The sequence below is a fragment of the Pisolithus orientalis genome (assembly GCF_024613125.1).
Source record: "Pisolithus orientalis strain OTSU chromosome Unknown F5J12scaffold_18, whole genome shotgun sequence".
Taxonomy (NCBI): Eukaryota; Fungi; Basidiomycota; class Agaricomycetes; order Boletales; family Pisolithaceae; genus Pisolithus; species Pisolithus orientalis.
Genome location: NW_026260799.1, coordinates 1 through 15,684, shown reverse-complemented (window position 1 = coordinate 15,684; position 15,684 = coordinate 1). Strand labels below are relative to the sequence as shown.

Sequence of the window (15,684 nt, the reverse complement as noted above, 5' to 3'; positions counted from 1 at the left end):
TCAGGCTGGGGAAACTCCCAGGATGCACTGGGAACAGGTCTATTTAGGCTGGAGATTCCCCCAGGATGCCCAGGAAACAGGTCCATTTAGGCTGTGGAATCCCCCAGGATGCACTGGGAACAGGTCTATTTAGGCTGGAGATTCCCCCAGGATGTCCAGGGAACAGGTCCATTTAGGCTGGGGAATCCCCCAGGATGCACTGGGAACAGGTCTATTTAGGCTGGAGATTCCCCCAGGATGCACTGGGAACAGGTCCATTTAGGCTGGGGAATCCCCAAGGATGCACTGGGAACAGGTCCATTTAGGCTGGAGAACCCCCCAGGATACCCAGGAAATAGGTCTATTAACTCACTGGGGAAAGCCCCATTTGGACCCCAGGCACTCTGTTATAGATGTAATAATCCTGGAGAAAGTCCATGTCTCACACCTTGCTCTGGAGAATCTCCAGGGCCTGGCAAATCTCCAGCAGTTGCTGGGAATACCCAGGTGGTCAACACCTATTAGGTGGATACATCTATAAGAATATATGAACCTAATAGGTCCCCTGGGGGGGGGTGACTGAAGTGGTCAGATTGGCATCCTGTACATAGTGCAGCCCAACATGACTACACAGTATGTCTGGTTCCAGAGTAAGCTGTGGCAGACACTCCAGAGCAAATTCCAGAGCAAACTGCGGCACATATGCCAGAGCATACCATAGCATTTCAGAGCACTCTGGAGCATGCCATGGCCCTTTGGGGTGAGCTGCAGCATATGTTCCAAAGCAAACTGCAGCATGCCAGCCACTCCAGAGCAAATGCTGGAGAAAACTGCAGCACATGTGCCAGAGCATGTCATGGCCCTCCAGGGTAAGCATTGGCATATGTTCCAAAGCAAGCTGTGGCATGCCAGCCACTCCAGAGCAAATTCTGGAGTAAACTGTGGCACATGTGTGGGAGCATGCCATGGCCCTCTGGGGTAAGCTTCAGCATATGTTCTGAAGCATACTGTGGCATGCCAGCCACTCTGGAGCAAATTCTGGAGCAAATGCCAGAAAAAACTGTGGCCCATGTGGGCACTCTGGAGCATGCCATGGCCCTCTGGGGTAAGCTTCAGCATATGTTCTGAAGCAAACTGCAGCATGCCAGCCACTCTGGAGCAAATTCCAGAGTAAACTGTGGCACATGTGCTGGAGCATGCCATGGCCCTCTGGGATAAGCTGCAGCATGCCAGCCACTCTGGCAAAAATTCCAGAGCACACTGTGGCACATGTGCCAGAGCATACCATAGCATTCCAGAGCACTCCAGAGCAGGCCATGGCCCTCTGGGGTGAGCTGCAGCATATGTTCTGAAGTGAACTGCAGCATGCCAGCCACTCCAGAGCAAATGCTGGAGCAAACTGTGGCACATGTTCCAGAGCATGCCATGGCCCTCCAGGATAAGCTGTGGCATGCCAGCCACTCCAGAGAAAATTCCACAGCACACTGCAGCACATGTGCTGGAGAATACCATCACATTCTGGAGCACTCCAGAGCAGGCCATGGCCCTCCAGGGTAAGCTTCAGCAAATGTTCAGAACCAAAGTGTGGCATGGCAGACACTCTGGAGCAAATTTGAGAGCAAACTGCAGCACACGTGCCATAGAATACCATAGCATTCTGGAGTACTCTGGAGCAGGCCATGGCCCTCTGGAGTAAACTGCAGCATATGTTTGGGAGCATTCTGTACCATGCTGACACTCCAGAGCAAACTGCAGCACATGTGCCAGAGCATGCTGCACTGTCCACAGTTTGATTACCAGTGTGCACCCTATTTATTACTGAAAGTGTAGCAGGGTCCACTAGTTGATTACCAACATTTTATTAGTGTCCACTATTTTACTAGTATTGCAGTATGCTGTTAGTGGTGTCTACATGTTTCATTACCACAACTGTAGTAGTGTCTGCACTTTTGATCACAAGTGTAGCAGGGTCTACTAGTTGATTACCAACATTTTGGTAGTGCACCATGCCGCTAGCATTGTTTCCTATATCATTCAGTGCCTGTAGTTTCATTACCAAGTGTCCATCCTGTTCTGCCATTCTGCAGACAACCTGTAGTATTTCAGAGTACTATATGGCTATACAGCACTGTGAATGGCACTCAGAGCTGACAGTAGAGCTTGGCATGGTGTGACATGGCTTGGCACTGTCAAGACCTGGCTGATGTATAGGGGTCACTGCTGAAGGATGGCTGATGGAGGCCAATGAGATAGGGGCTGTGCCAAGGCTGGCTAATGTATAGGGGTCACTGCCAAATGGTGGCCAATGTAGGTCAGTGCCACAGTTTACTCCAGAGTGCTCCAAAATGCTATGGGTATGCTCTGGCATATGAGCTGCAGTTTGCTCCAGAATTTGCTCCAGAGTGTCTGCCATGCCACAGTTTGGTTTGGAACATAAGCTGCAGCTTATTCTGGAGGGCCATGGCCTGCTCTGGAGTGCTCTGGAATGCTATGGTATGCTCCAGCACATGTGCTGCAGTGTGCTCTGGAGGGCCATGGAATGCTCTGGCACATGTGCTGCAGTTTACTCTGGAATTTGCTCTGGAGTGGCTGGCATGCTGCAGCTTATCCTGGAGGGCCATGGCATGCTCTGGAACATGTGCCACAGTTTACTCCAAAATTTGCTCTGGAGTGGCTGGCATGCTGCAGTTTGCTTCAGAACATATGCTGAACCTTACCCTGGAGGGCCATGGCCTGCTCTGGAGTGCTCTGGAATGCTATGGTATGCTCTGGCACATGTGCTGCAGTGTGCTCTGGAATTTGCTCTGGAGTGGCTGGCATGCCACAGCTTACCCCAGAGGACAATGGCATGCTCCAGCATTTGCTCTGGAGTGGCTGGCTTGCCACAGTTCATTTTGGAACATATGCCACAGCTCACCCCAGAGGGCCATGGTATGCCCTGGAGTGCTCTGAAATACTATGGTATGCTCCAGCACATGTGCCACAGTTTACTCCAGAATTTGCTCTGGAGTGTCTGGCTTGCTGCAGTTTTCTCTGGCATTTGATTTGGAACATATGCCAAAGCTTACCATGGAGGGCCATGGCATGTGCCAGCACATGTGCTGCAGTGTGCTCTGGAGGGCCATGGCATGCTCCAGCATTTGCTTTGGAGTGGCTGGCATGCCACACTTCACTTCAGAACATATGCTGCAGCACACCCTGGAGGGCCATGGCATGCTCTGGAGTGCTCCGGAATGCTATGGTTTTCTCCAGCACATGTGCTGCAGTGTGCTCTGGAGGGCCATGGCATGCTCCAGCATATGTGCCCCAGATTGTCACATGGTGCTGATCTACATATGCTGTAGCATACAACACTACACTGCTGAGCTATCCCAAATCATGCTGAGGTCTTGTGCCAACTTCCAGTGCTGATCTACACATGCCACAGCATGCCACTGGATAGGTGACATCTCACACTAGGCTACTCCAGGTACTACAGGGACAATTTGATTGTGGCCTACTCATGTGTTATTTGATAATAGAAGTTGGGCTGGTCTATACAGCAGGGGCATGACTCAATGTAGGGCTTGACCTCTGCTTGCCCATGGGACACAGCCAATTGTCAGCCTCTGCTGGCCCTGTCATATGGTACAATGTAGGTACATTATGTGGGTTGTCATGGAAAGTTCTGCACAAGGTGCCTTGGGGCCTGCCAGAAAGTCCACTAAGAAGACTACCTAAAAGTATTGCACCTCACCACAAGCATCTGGAGAGGGTACTTTGTACCCTGGAGGGGGGAATGTGAGGTTTTCAGCCCAATGTCAACTGGGTTTTCTCAGGAGCTGTTTGTTATGTGACAGATCCAATAAGTTTCTCATTTGTTCTTGCTGTTCTTACTTATCCTTATCCCATTCATCTACATTGACATATCTGTGCCTATCCTCTACAGTATAAAAGGGCCTGTGAAATGTAGAGTATGGGGACTTCTTTTCCCTACATCAATACAGACCACAAAGTCTGGATAACTTGTAGTGTGCTTAAGAAAATTCTGTTGTGTCTACATTGCAAGTTTAAGTACTTCACATTGGAGTCACAGGTGTTCCCTTCTACACCCACCTTTTTTCCAAACCATTGTGGTACTGTTGTTCTCAGTGCCTCTTCATCCTGAATGAGGTCTGACCACATCTTCTTTGGTTCATTTTCAATGTTAGTATTAATTTCAGGTTCATCATGCATCCAGGCAGGCCAATGGTTCTGATCTAACAATACAGAAGTTCGTACTAAAGAAATGTTACTTTGTGCAGGTGACCATGGCTTCATGAAGCCATCGCTTGCTGCTGCATGCTTGCCAGGTTCCACTCCAGTTGCTGCTGGGGGGTCTGGGGCACAGCCATCTGGCATGCTCCTGAGCTCATGGACTGGCTCCTTGGCACTGCTTGGCATGTTGTTCACATCACTTCCAGGGTTACAGGTAGTGATGCAGCCTTGGGCATCACCCATTGTCCCAACAGATCCCAAGAACCTGTGAGCTAGCAGGGAGGTCACATCATCAGGCGAGGTTTCATAACCATAATCAGCGCCCCTTGTGGCTCCCCCAAATTGGAACAGACCAACCTGCTCTGGCTCGATGGCCCAGAAGTGGCACTGGATTTCTTCATTTATAGCTGTAATGACTTTAAAATAGCAACTATGCACTGGTTGGCCAGACCAATAGCGAGCAGGCAATGTCAAGGTCGAAGGATTCAGGTTAAGATTATATGAACAGAGGGTTTTAGAGGTTGTTCAAAATATGTGACAGAAAGCAGGAGATTTCGTCACATGGGTAGTCCATTCTTGTAGGAGGTTGGTCTTATGGAGTTCAGGGAGAACTGGTTGAAAGAAACTCTGTTTGAGGGAGACTGAAAAAAAAGGACACAAATATCTACATCCTTATATATTGTGAGGGACAAGCAGGTAGCTAAAATGGGAAAACTAAAGAATGAGAGTGAAAGAAAATTGAGGGGTCAACAGTGATCCAATATGTCCAAAGCATTATCAGTGGAAATCAACTATGACATGTTACACATACAGTTAGCCACTGGTCACACCATCACTCTGCTCTCCCACCTCCATGGCACCAGTGGTTGCTGGTTTCCAAAGCTTACTGGATTGTCTCCTTCCTGCTGCAGGCCCAAGCAGCAGTTAAGTGTTGCACTATGTGTTCAATATGCTGTCCAGGTCCTTATTGTCAGGGTTGTTGTAGTATTGTACCACTGCAGATTGGTGTCTAGCCATTGACTGTAAGCTTCCTATATGTTTGTCAGATGCAGTGGAAGTTCCACATAATGTACCTACTTTGTACTGTATCATATGACCAAATGAGGTTGACAATTGGCTGTGTTGCACAGACTGGCTAAAGTTGAGCCCACCTCTGAGTTGTCATCGTATCACACAGCATAGCCATGATCATTGGATGTCACCATACTGCACAGTGTGGCTGAGGGGTTACTACTATATACATCTTGCCTGGATAATCCTGGCATGGATTCTGGCAAGTTGGGAAAGGTCTGGTACTAACCTGGTCTGGGCTCACTGGCATGAGCCCAGCATGTGTCAGTGATTGCCAGTAGGTCAGAAGGCATTCCACTGTAATTCTATTGGGTTGGTATGAATGCTGGGCTAATTCCAGTAAGCTGGGACAAATGCTGGGACAATGCCAATAAGCCAGGAAACATACCAGTCTTATGCTAGTGGGCTGGCACAGATGCCAAGGTGGTGATGGTCAGTTGGCATGGATGCTGAGCTAATTCCAGTTGGCTGGTATGGATGACAGCCACCACACTATTTCCAGTGGGTCAGAAGGCATACCAATGTACATCCATTGGGCTGGTATGAGTTACAGCCACTTCTAGTATGCTGGGACACATACCAGCCTTATGCAAGTGGGCCATGATGGGTGCCTGGATTATGGTGGGTAATTGGAATATATGGCTAGCCAGCTTTCATGCCAGTATTAGTAAGCTGGGACCCATACTGGTATAGTGCAAATATGCCAGAATAGAGGATAAGCTGGTGGTGGTTTGTGGGCATGGATGCTCATCTAATTCCAGGTGGGCCAGATGTATCACAGCCTCCAGGATATTTCCAGTGGTTCAGAAAGCACACTAGTGGGATTCTATTGGGCTGGTATGACTTCCTGACATTTCCAGTTAGCTGGGTCAGATCCCATGTTATTGCCAGTGAGCTGGGATATCTACTGGGCTGAATCTAGGGGACCAGCAGGGGGCCAAGGCCAGTGACAGTTGGTTGGCATCAATTCCTAACTAACTCCAGTTGGCTGGGATGGATCACAAACTCCAGGCTATTTACAGTGGTTCAGAAGGCATTCCAGTAGGATGGTATTGGGCCAGTATATGTTCTGGCCAAATCCAGTCAGCCAGGGTTAAATTCCCAATTGATGACCATGACCTGGGACACCTACCAGCCACAATATAGTGGGCCAGCACAGGTCCAGGGCTGGTGGCAGTTGTTTGGCATCAATTCTGAACCAACTCCAGTTGGCTGGGATGGATGACACCCTCCAGGCTATTTACAGTGGTTCAGAAGGCACTCCAGTGGGATTCTATTAGGCCAGTATATGGTCTGGCCAAGTCCAGTCAGACAGGCCAAATTCCCAGTTGATGACCATAACCTGGGACACATACTGGCCTTATGCTAGGGGACTGGGACAGGTGCCCAGCCTATGGTAGTTGATTGGCATGGATGCCCAGTTAAGGCCACTTAATGTTACCAGTGTAGATGATGGGCTAGTCTTTTGGCATCCCCTGGTGAATGGATGAGCCATACAAATAGTGTCCCATATATATTGGCTTGGCTGGGAAGCTATTGTCTATGGGGCTTATATATCAGTGGCCTGTGTAATAAGGCTCAGCTTGACCTGCAGTGTTCCATTTGGAATGGTGGGAGCATATTTCAGTGTGCCATGCACATCAGCCTCAGCCCAAATAGGAGTGCCCATGTACTATGGAGGGCTTATAGTCCATTGTACCATGTCCTTGGGGTGGGCCCAGATATTGTGATCCTGTAGGACAGGCTGGATGAATACTCCAGTGTTTCATGGTGTACAGGAGGCCCATGATACAGTGTCCCATCTATCTCAATTCAGCCCATGTATTATGATCACCAATCCATGTGGTCTGGCACATATGCCATGGTCTCATGCACAACAAGCAAGCCAATCTCCCAGTGTGCTGTCTGACTGGATTCAGCTTGAGTTGAAGTGTTCCACCAATTACAGGCCAGCCATAGTTGATATTTGGGAGAGGTATATGGAAAATAACTTGGCTTGGGATGGCATATAATATCTATAGAACTACCTTTACATGGACCCCCTTCTGGATAAGTGTAGGTTATATGGAATGTCCCACTGAACCTGCAGGCATCAACCAAGTCTGGACATTCTGAACTCTCATCCAATCCCCACAGGGTATCCCTATCCAATTGTGTATGTTGTCCCTCATGTAGTAGGCAAAGCAACATTGGTTCCCACCCACAGAACTAACCCCATGTTGAAGAAGCCAGCCAGAAAATGCAACTACAGTGCTGGGGTTGTAAAGGAACTGAAGGCCAAGTGTGGGGATATCCAATACACAATCTTCATAATTGCCAACTGTGACCAGCATGTCATACCAATCAGACCATGAGTGTGGGTCCTGGTGAAAGGGTGTGGTCCAGTTAGAGATTATGGAGACATTAGTAAAAACCAATGGCCAGTGCTGCAAGGCATCCTGCATATCTTGGTTATGCTGACTCAACCATGTGTCCAACAACTGCATGCTTTTCAGCAGGCCAACAACCCAAGTGATTGACTGCCAGATGACTGGTATTGGCAGGTTCAGGTGGAAACAATGAGTTTGTTGAAATGGATGCTGGTTTGCTGTGTCACACACTTTTCCACAGCATATATTGAAGCAGGCCCTGGCTACCTGCAACTCATATGGGACAATCATGAAGGTCCCATATGTTGCCAATGAACTGCTTTGGTGGATGGCCATACAAAATATGGGAGAGACCACCCTGCTGGCACACATCATGGAGTTGAATGTGCTGCAGGTCAAAAGAGGAGAGGTGAGATGTATGATCCACACCAGTCCTATGCCACATACCTGGTGGACAAGGGACCCTACCCATCTGGATGGGTATGATCATTGGTCATTGGAGGAAGTTTTGCAGGAGGCCAAGGAATTCTTTGTTGGGGTTGAGGTGCATGGTGGTCATTTTTCAATCATTCCATTGAATCCATCCATGCCATAGGAAGGAAAAGAGAGTCTCCCACTGCTGAGTGACATCGACTGGATGCCATCAGACAGTATTGGCCAGTTGATTGAAAGCTGTGATGAGATGATCCATCAGGAGGAGGAGATTCACCGGCTCCATGGTGTGATGGAATTCTGCAGTGAGCAGCTCACCCTTTTTGACAGGCTTGGACAAGTACAGGACCAGCTTGAGGACTTCCAAGTCAATTCAGTTACCCAGCTAGGAGCCAGAAATAGGTAGGGTGCTATCCTCATTACACATCTCATTAGAATCTTGATATGTAGTTTCCCTGGTTTCATACTATCTAGAGATATATGCACATTACTCTTCCAATTCATATCTTGAAGTACATCCTAGTGTTCTGGCTAAATCCCAATACATCTGGGACTGCCTAGCCATATAACATGTGAAGCCAGTATTGCCCACTGCCAATGCCTCCATATGCCAGCCACTCCAGAATTTCTCCTTGTGTAAGAAGAATTTCTGTGTCCACCCAGTCTCCAGTGTGAGTAACTCTAGCTCTTCTTCCCAGGAATCCCATAGCACTTTTGTACACAGCCAGTTGACTCAATAAACTGTGATAATTCAGTCAGTATTTCACACAAGCCCAATTGATCTGCCTACATTCCAACATCCTGTCATTCATGGCAGAATCCCAGGGAAGGTCCACAGTCCAAAACCAGGCCAGAGTGTCATCATGATGACCTCTTGCATTTGGGTCTGCAATTGTGGCACTCACAGTCAGGTCTGCCCTATTCAATTCTTGGTATTTGCCAAGAATGTCCTCCCCAGCCCCCAGTGCAATGAGTTGCTTTTGGCACTGGCAATAGATGGTGGCATGCCACTGAACCATTGCCTCTGCATTGGATATCTGCCCCCATGCCCAGGTTGTCATTTTGTAGTTCCCTTCTTTCCAGACATCTGTACAAAATATCATGGCCTTGTCCATGAGGGCCAGATGCAATTCATGCAATGCATCATTTGCCTGGCCCTGTCTCAGATGTATTTCCTGTTCCACAAGACTGCCAAGGCCAATGTCATGGAAATACTGTACTCTGATATATGATGGCAGTGGAACATCACTGACCTCCTGGTGACCAGGATGATCAGGGAGGAACAGATCATCCGTTTTGTTGTTACTGTCCCCATTGAATGGGGCTATACTTTTGGGCCTTTGCCAGGGGTTAACTTGCCAGTCATTTCCAATGAACTGGGCTGCTCCATGTACTAGTGCATCAATCTGTGATTGCAACCAGTCTTGCTGGCATGAAATTGACAACCAGTCTGCCTCTGTTGCCCTGGGGTCCATCTGTCATGTATCCATAGCAAGGACTATTTGAGACTGCTCAACCTTTAATGCCTATGCAATCCAAGTAGCTGAACCACATGAGCTGCTGAATGAATGGTTGTTATGGATTAGGTCAATCTCAATGGCTTTCATGGTGGGTGCTACCATGATGTATGTAAGTTATGGGAAAGATGATACAGTTGGCCCCCTTACCCTTCTCCAGCTGGACTTCATATATGTCCATGGCCTGTGGAGTATTTCGCTGGCATGACTGCACCACAAGTTCTTGTTCCACCCATAACCAATGCAAGCCATCCAGTACCTTGCTATCCAACTTGTCGAATTTATCTTGGATTGTTGCTAATGACTGCTTGGCAACCTTGAACTTCCATTTCAATTCTGATGCTATGTGCAAGTAATCAAGCAGTGGTCAACCAGGTACTGTGATGACATACACATCTGTATCATTTTGAGGAAGTTACTATCATTCATTTGGAAGTCCAGCAACTCCTGACAGTGTGCTGTTTCCATTCCCCAGGCTGATGGTGAGATTATGTTGAGAGAAGACCAGAGGGTCTCCATGATTTCACCATCCACCTGGCCAGCACCTGGAATAAAGTTTGGAGCATATCTGGCAAAGCACTCTGTCTGATGGCCATGGACATGCCATAGTCCAATGCTGGGCTGAATCTGTAATCTGGAAGGCAGAGAGAGATATCTATTTTCCTCAAGCTGGTGGGCCAAGTTATTGCTATACTGACAATTGATGTCACAAAAGGTTATGACCAGTTTCCAGGGGTCCAATCCATGGTGCACAGCATGGACAAGAGCATAATCCAAATTGACCTGCCTGCTATATTGTTAGTCATGAACAGGGACTATGAATTGGTGCATACTGCTCTCCCTTCTGAAAGTTGACCATTGCATGAGGTACAAAACAGCCATGCCTCACACAGGCACATCCACCAATCCCAATTGATTCCAACTTATTCCTTAGTGCATTTGCTTGATTAACAGCCTGGTGGTTATTGCAGTTGGATTTCTGCATGATGCAATCAGTCTGGTGCCTTTGGAGAGATCATGGCACACCAACTTCTATTCAATTTATGGTCCCAGTCAAATATTCCTTGTATGGAGCTGATGTGACCATGAAGCCATTTCCATCCATGAGCCAGACCTCTTTGGCAGCATTCTTGGGCAGCATATGCTCAGCCTTGAAGTTGCTGTCCATCACAAAGGTCCTAGCAAACTGCCAGCTACACAAGTCAGGCTAACAATGCCTTTGCAATAATGAATAGAATATGGACTCAGAGAGATCAATATCCTGATCCAGTACATTGATCCCTGGCTGGGGACAGGCAGGGCAGAAGAGGACAAGTTCACTGGCCCAGGGATCAGGCAACTGTTGATGGAATCCCTGCCATTTCAACAGCTTTAGGAGCCTCCACATTCTTGACACCCTGAGCAATTCCCTATACCTATTCTTTGACCAGCATGAGCAATGTGACATATGGTAGGCCAGGGGTGATTGCACTCACTGGTACTAAGTGAGGAAATGTGCTTGAGGTGACTCTCTGAAGTTTGCTATAATAGTTCATGGCAGAGGTTCCACATTCAACATTGTCCCTGATGAAGTCATCCAGCACCTGGAAAGTGAAAGCTGTCCTTGGTGCCTTAGTCATAGCTGGGAATAGGCTGGCCATGGTAAGCTGAAGATGTGAATCCTCAGGCCCAGGGCAGTTGCAATACTGCACATTGCAAAAGTGCATGCTGCCAGTGTCCACAACTTTCAGATAGTTTCTATCATCTGGTGGGTTGAGATGTGCTGGTCATTGACTCTCCTCAATGTCCTCCCACTCTTCATCTACATGGCTGGCAGCATCCTCCCAAGAACCTTCTCCTGCCAGGCATGGTGCCCTGGCATGGCCCAAGTGTAGCACCAAACCAACCTACAATATCAGTCATCACAGATGATGGGTTGAGACTGGAACTCACCAGCTGTAGAGTGAAGTCTTCAAAGAATCTTCCATTCCATTTTTGTACCCAATGGAACAGTCTGAGTTTGTGTTGCTCAATGCAACATGTTTTACAAGACAATGGGCAATGAGCACAGTCCATGCATCTATATGGTGCCCCTTGTGCTTTACACACAAAACAAGCCATGACATCAGGTAGGGCCTCCATGTCCAGGAGCACAGACAGGTATCTACTCTTATAGGGCAGCCACTCTTCCAGAAAACTGTTCTGTAATACTGTAAGGCACACATTGCCAGCACTGGGATGTTTGATAATGCACACCTGGCTTTTTGGAATTCTTGATGTCCTCAGTGGTGATGCATCATCCATGTAGCAATATAGGTCAGCATCATTATCCTGGAACTTTATTCAAGAATGGGTGACAGTAACTATGAGGAATGGACTCCAAATTTTCTTTCAACAGAGGGTAACATTACCTGCAACTAACCAACCCCAACACCTTCTCCAACATTCAGAATGGCCAGCAGCAATCACAGTACTAATTGTGTTAATACCTCAGATGAGGAGGACTTTTCCTCCAATGAGGAATCTAGCTTGGATAGCATGGAGACAGAAAAATCTGCACCAGGAAAGCTGAGACTGGATGAACTTCAAATCCTCCAAGACAGTGTCACACACCAAAGGTGTTTGGTGAGGTGGACATGGATACAGCTGATGAGTGGAGATGAAGACCATAGCCCTCATGCAAAGAAGGACAGCCAGAAATGTCAGCAGTCATCCCTCACACAAGAACAAGTCATCAGTGCCAAAGAAGAAGAAAGGGAGTGAGTTAAGCACTGGTTTGACATTACTTAACTCATACTTTGATGTTTTGACTGTCTTTGACTCACCTATTGCCAATACTTACCAATCTTTTGACTTTGCTTACTGATCCTTTGCCTTTTGGCTTGCTAATCCTTACCAATGCTTTCCAAGACGATTACCCATTGCTTACATTCCTTACTCATCAGTGACCAGTTGCTTACCAAGTGTTTGCACCTTGTTTTCCAAGGGCAACATCCCTGTACTGTATATAAATCACTGTACTTAGATAGCAAAAAGAAGAAGATGTCAGAGAGCCCCTCTTGCTCGCATTTTATCATCACTCAGTAATTCATTCAGCAGCTTCAATAGTTGAGACTTTATTAAGGGTCTAACTATCGTCTATTTTGCTTATCCTTGTCTATCATCAATATACTTTGCTCCAAGCCCTCCCTGAGCTCAGTGCAGCTTAGGACATCAAATTAAGTCGCCATCCATCCTTCTGTAGGCTGACAGCAGTCTACCCTATCACTTTCTATCACATTCTTGCTCCCTCTTTGTCAGGAGCACCCCCAACCCTCAGCACTTGTCTTTGAGTCTTGTAGCTCACAAAAACCCACCCAAATCAAAGGTTCTACCATCTAGGTACTGCATAGGCACACCACCACTCACTCTTTTTGTCTTTTTTGTTGGTTTTGGTTGGTTTTCACCACTGAACCACACTTTGACTCACAATGGTCTAAAGGATTGGAAGGAAGCTGACACAAACAAAAGGGTCTCACTGACAGAGGGCATGTGGAACAAAATCAAGTGGCTGGATGCCAACAAGGGCCTCAAACAAAATGAATGGAATAGAAAGTGGACAGTAAGCTTGACAGTGTGAGTCAAAGTGTGGAAAGCTGGTGAAAACCAAACAAATCCAACACCAATGACAAATAATGTGTGAGTGGTGGTTTGCCTCCATGGAACCTGGAGTGCAGAAGAAAATCTAATGTGGGGGGGGGGGGACTTCAAGTGGAGGTGCTCCTGGCACATGTCATTGACAAGTTATGCAGGAGTAGACAAGCAAGTGATGACTGGACAGGGGATGCTGAACAGAGTGAAGATGTTCAGCCAAAAGGACCTCTGGAATGATGGACTTTGATAAAACATGCTCTTGGTGCAAGTCAATGTCAAGTTATGCAGGAGTGGAGGGATGATTAAGCAAGACTGCTGACTAAGAGTGGAGAAAGCTTCAGATAAGGAATGGAGGTAGATAGACCCTTGATGGAGCCTCAACTACCAAGGATGATGGATGGTGACAGATAGACTCTTCTGAATGAGCCTCAACTGTTGATGACAAGTTATGCACTGAGAGAGCTGAACTGACTTCTGGATTGCTTGTGGATTGCTTGTTCTCTGGGGTTGTAGCTAAGTACATGGGGGGTTTATATACTGTGGGGGGAGCACAGCTTGTGACAAACAAGGCACAAACACTTGGTAAGTAATGAGTAAGGACTGAATAATCATGATGAGTAAGCAAGAAATGAAAAGTAAGCAAGCAAAGAAGATTGGTAAGTATTGGCAATAAATGAGTCAAGGATAGCCAAAATATCATAGAATGAGTCAAATGGAGTCAGAAACTGAGTAAGCACACTGATATCACATTAGGGGGTGGCAATGCAAGTCAGATCTCAGCAGAGACATCTCTAGATCCAAAGATGGCATGACAGATGGACAGTGTTTCCAGATAGGTCCAGAATTGAAGGGCATGAGTCAGGCATCAAAGGGGCTAGGGCATTGGGGGTCTGTGGGGCAATGGGAGCATAAGCTATCGTGTCTCCCACCCTTTCATCCTCTCAGCAAAGTTAACAAAAGCTTCATGAATGGGGCTCTGATAGAGGAGGAGAAGGGGGGACATCTTCTGCTGGATCTTGCAGTAAGAAGGCAAGATGCACATCATACTCATCATGAATGTGATCAGGGAGGCAGGAGAACAGTAGACTATGCTGCAGCTGTCACAGTGCAGGAAGAATGATGGATGAGATTGGAATAAAGATGGTGCAGGGAGCAGGGAGGAATGATCCATATGCTTCATCAAGAGGGGAGACCAAAATGACCACATAAGACCTTCTAACTAAGTGACAGACCTGGGCAACCAAAGATCATCCTTCTGGAAGTCATACTGACAAGGAGAACATGCTGACCAAGCTGCATGGGATGAGATGGGGCTGACAATGATGGGATGAACCAGGGGGCTTCAGGACAGAAGCTGGTGGGAACACCTGGCAGATACATGTAGCCACTATCTCTGGCAAATGAGACAAGCAAGATGATCAATGAAGAGGTGGCCATGATTGATGGACTTAGCAAAATGAGTGTCTGATGGATGGAGTGCTGTAGAAATGCATAGGGTGCAAGGATCCTCTCCAAATTTGGAAGGCAGAACTGCATGGCTGAGCTCTTTAAGTGAGTGTGAGAATGGAGTCAATATCTTTGGAAATGGTGGAGATACAACAAAAACCAGAATGCTGCACATGGGTGCTAAAAACCTCTAATGTGCACTTAACTTGCTTCCTCTTTTCTCTTTAGCACTGACAACTCATTCTTGTGTGAAGGATGACTGTTAACATCCAGCAGTCTTTCTATGCATGAGGCCTTTAGTCTTCATCTGCATGGCATGGGCATTGCACACAACTCATTGATGAGTTAGGCAGAGTCAGATGTAACAATGTCCACAACACCTTTGGTGTGTGACAATGGTTTTGATGTGCTTGCAGTTGTGTTAAGTATATTTTACAGGCCATCAAGAACTGGATGTATAACAACAGTTGGTCCCAGGCACAGAAGGCCCTGGTCAAGTATGGCTCCAAATGGATGGCCCTAAAGGTGATCAAGCTGCAGTGTAAGAAGGATATCCAGCAAGTACTTGTGAAGGCCAGAATACAGCCCAGGATGTTGGCTATGATCAAACACTATCAGCTGGCCATTCAGAAGGCAGTCTAGTTGTTGACCAAGGCTGAATTGGACCAGGCAGCCTGTTTGGTGAAAGAGTGGAATGAGAGAAAGCTGCCACCTGAAGCCCAGGCAGAGTAAGCATCCAAGTTCTCCCATGGGCAATACTAACTTAAATGCAGGGCAGCAACAAGTAAGGGCCAGAAGTATGCAAAACAGTTTGCATATGACATGTGGGAGCAGTGTGGGATGAGAGTGGTGATCATGTCAGCATGGAAGGATAAGGATGGTGAAGTGATGGTTGGAGTGTGAGTGCTTTCCTGACAGGCTTCACCATATCTGACCAGTGTAGGAATGACTTCAATGATGAGCTGGGTGATGGAGAGCTCTATTTGGATTGGGAAGACCTTCATGGAAAGTGGTCAGCCTAT

At 47.2% G+C, this 15,684-nt stretch overlaps 5 protein-coding genes across 5 annotated transcripts; 2 read left to right on the top strand and 3 right to left on the bottom strand.

The window, feature by feature from the left end:
• Positions 1 to 775: 775 nt before the first annotated feature.
• F5J12DRAFT_783510 (uncharacterized protein) lies at positions 776 to 1,536 on the top strand (the record flags this gene model as incomplete). Its single annotated transcript, XM_051742853.1, has 4 exons — positions 776 to 848; positions 1,001 to 1,084; positions 1,120 to 1,308; positions 1,334 to 1,536. The coding sequence occupies 4 exons, from the start codon at positions 776 to 778 to the stop codon at positions 1,534 to 1,536; spliced, it is 549 nt and encodes a 182-aa protein (XP_051598972.1).
• Positions 1,537 to 2,327: 791 nt separating this feature from the next.
• On the bottom strand, positions 2,328 to 4,616 carry F5J12DRAFT_783509 (uncharacterized protein; the record flags this gene model as incomplete). The annotated part of the gene is made up of 11 exons (XM_051742852.1): positions 2,328 to 2,608; positions 2,697 to 2,783; positions 2,812 to 2,935; positions 3,048 to 3,133; positions 3,177 to 3,308; positions 3,551 to 3,596; positions 3,716 to 3,745; positions 3,968 to 4,015; positions 4,075 to 4,217; positions 4,254 to 4,480; positions 4,573 to 4,616. The coding sequence occupies 11 exons, from the start codon at positions 4,614 to 4,616 to the stop codon at positions 2,328 to 2,330; spliced, it is 1,248 nt and encodes a 415-aa protein (XP_051598971.1).
• Positions 4,617 to 8,574: 3,958 nt separating this feature from the next.
• On the bottom strand, positions 8,575 to 9,106 carry F5J12DRAFT_722565 (uncharacterized protein; the record flags this gene model as incomplete). The annotated part of the gene is made up of 2 exons (XM_051741386.1): positions 8,575 to 8,819; positions 8,857 to 9,106. The coding sequence occupies 2 exons, from the start codon at positions 9,104 to 9,106 to the stop codon at positions 8,575 to 8,577; spliced, it is 495 nt and encodes a 164-aa protein (XP_051598970.1).
• Positions 9,107 to 10,406: 1,300 nt separating this feature from the next.
• F5J12DRAFT_906144 (uncharacterized protein) lies at positions 10,407 to 11,310 on the bottom strand (the record flags this gene model as incomplete). Its single annotated transcript, XM_051748746.1, has 4 exons — positions 10,407 to 10,583; positions 10,689 to 10,811; positions 10,878 to 11,024; positions 11,080 to 11,310. The coding sequence occupies 4 exons, from the start codon at positions 11,308 to 11,310 to the stop codon at positions 10,407 to 10,409; spliced, it is 678 nt and encodes a 225-aa protein (XP_051598969.1).
• A 3,865-nt stretch (positions 11,311 to 15,175) lies between these two features.
• F5J12DRAFT_783506 (uncharacterized protein) lies at positions 15,176 to 15,674 on the top strand (the record flags this gene model as incomplete). Its single annotated transcript, XM_051742851.1, has 4 exons — positions 15,176 to 15,223; positions 15,305 to 15,390; positions 15,436 to 15,561; positions 15,606 to 15,674. Coding segments are annotated over 4 exons (329 nt in total), but the record flags the coding sequence as incomplete, so codon positions are not given.
• Positions 15,675 to 15,684: the final 10 nt, after the last annotated feature.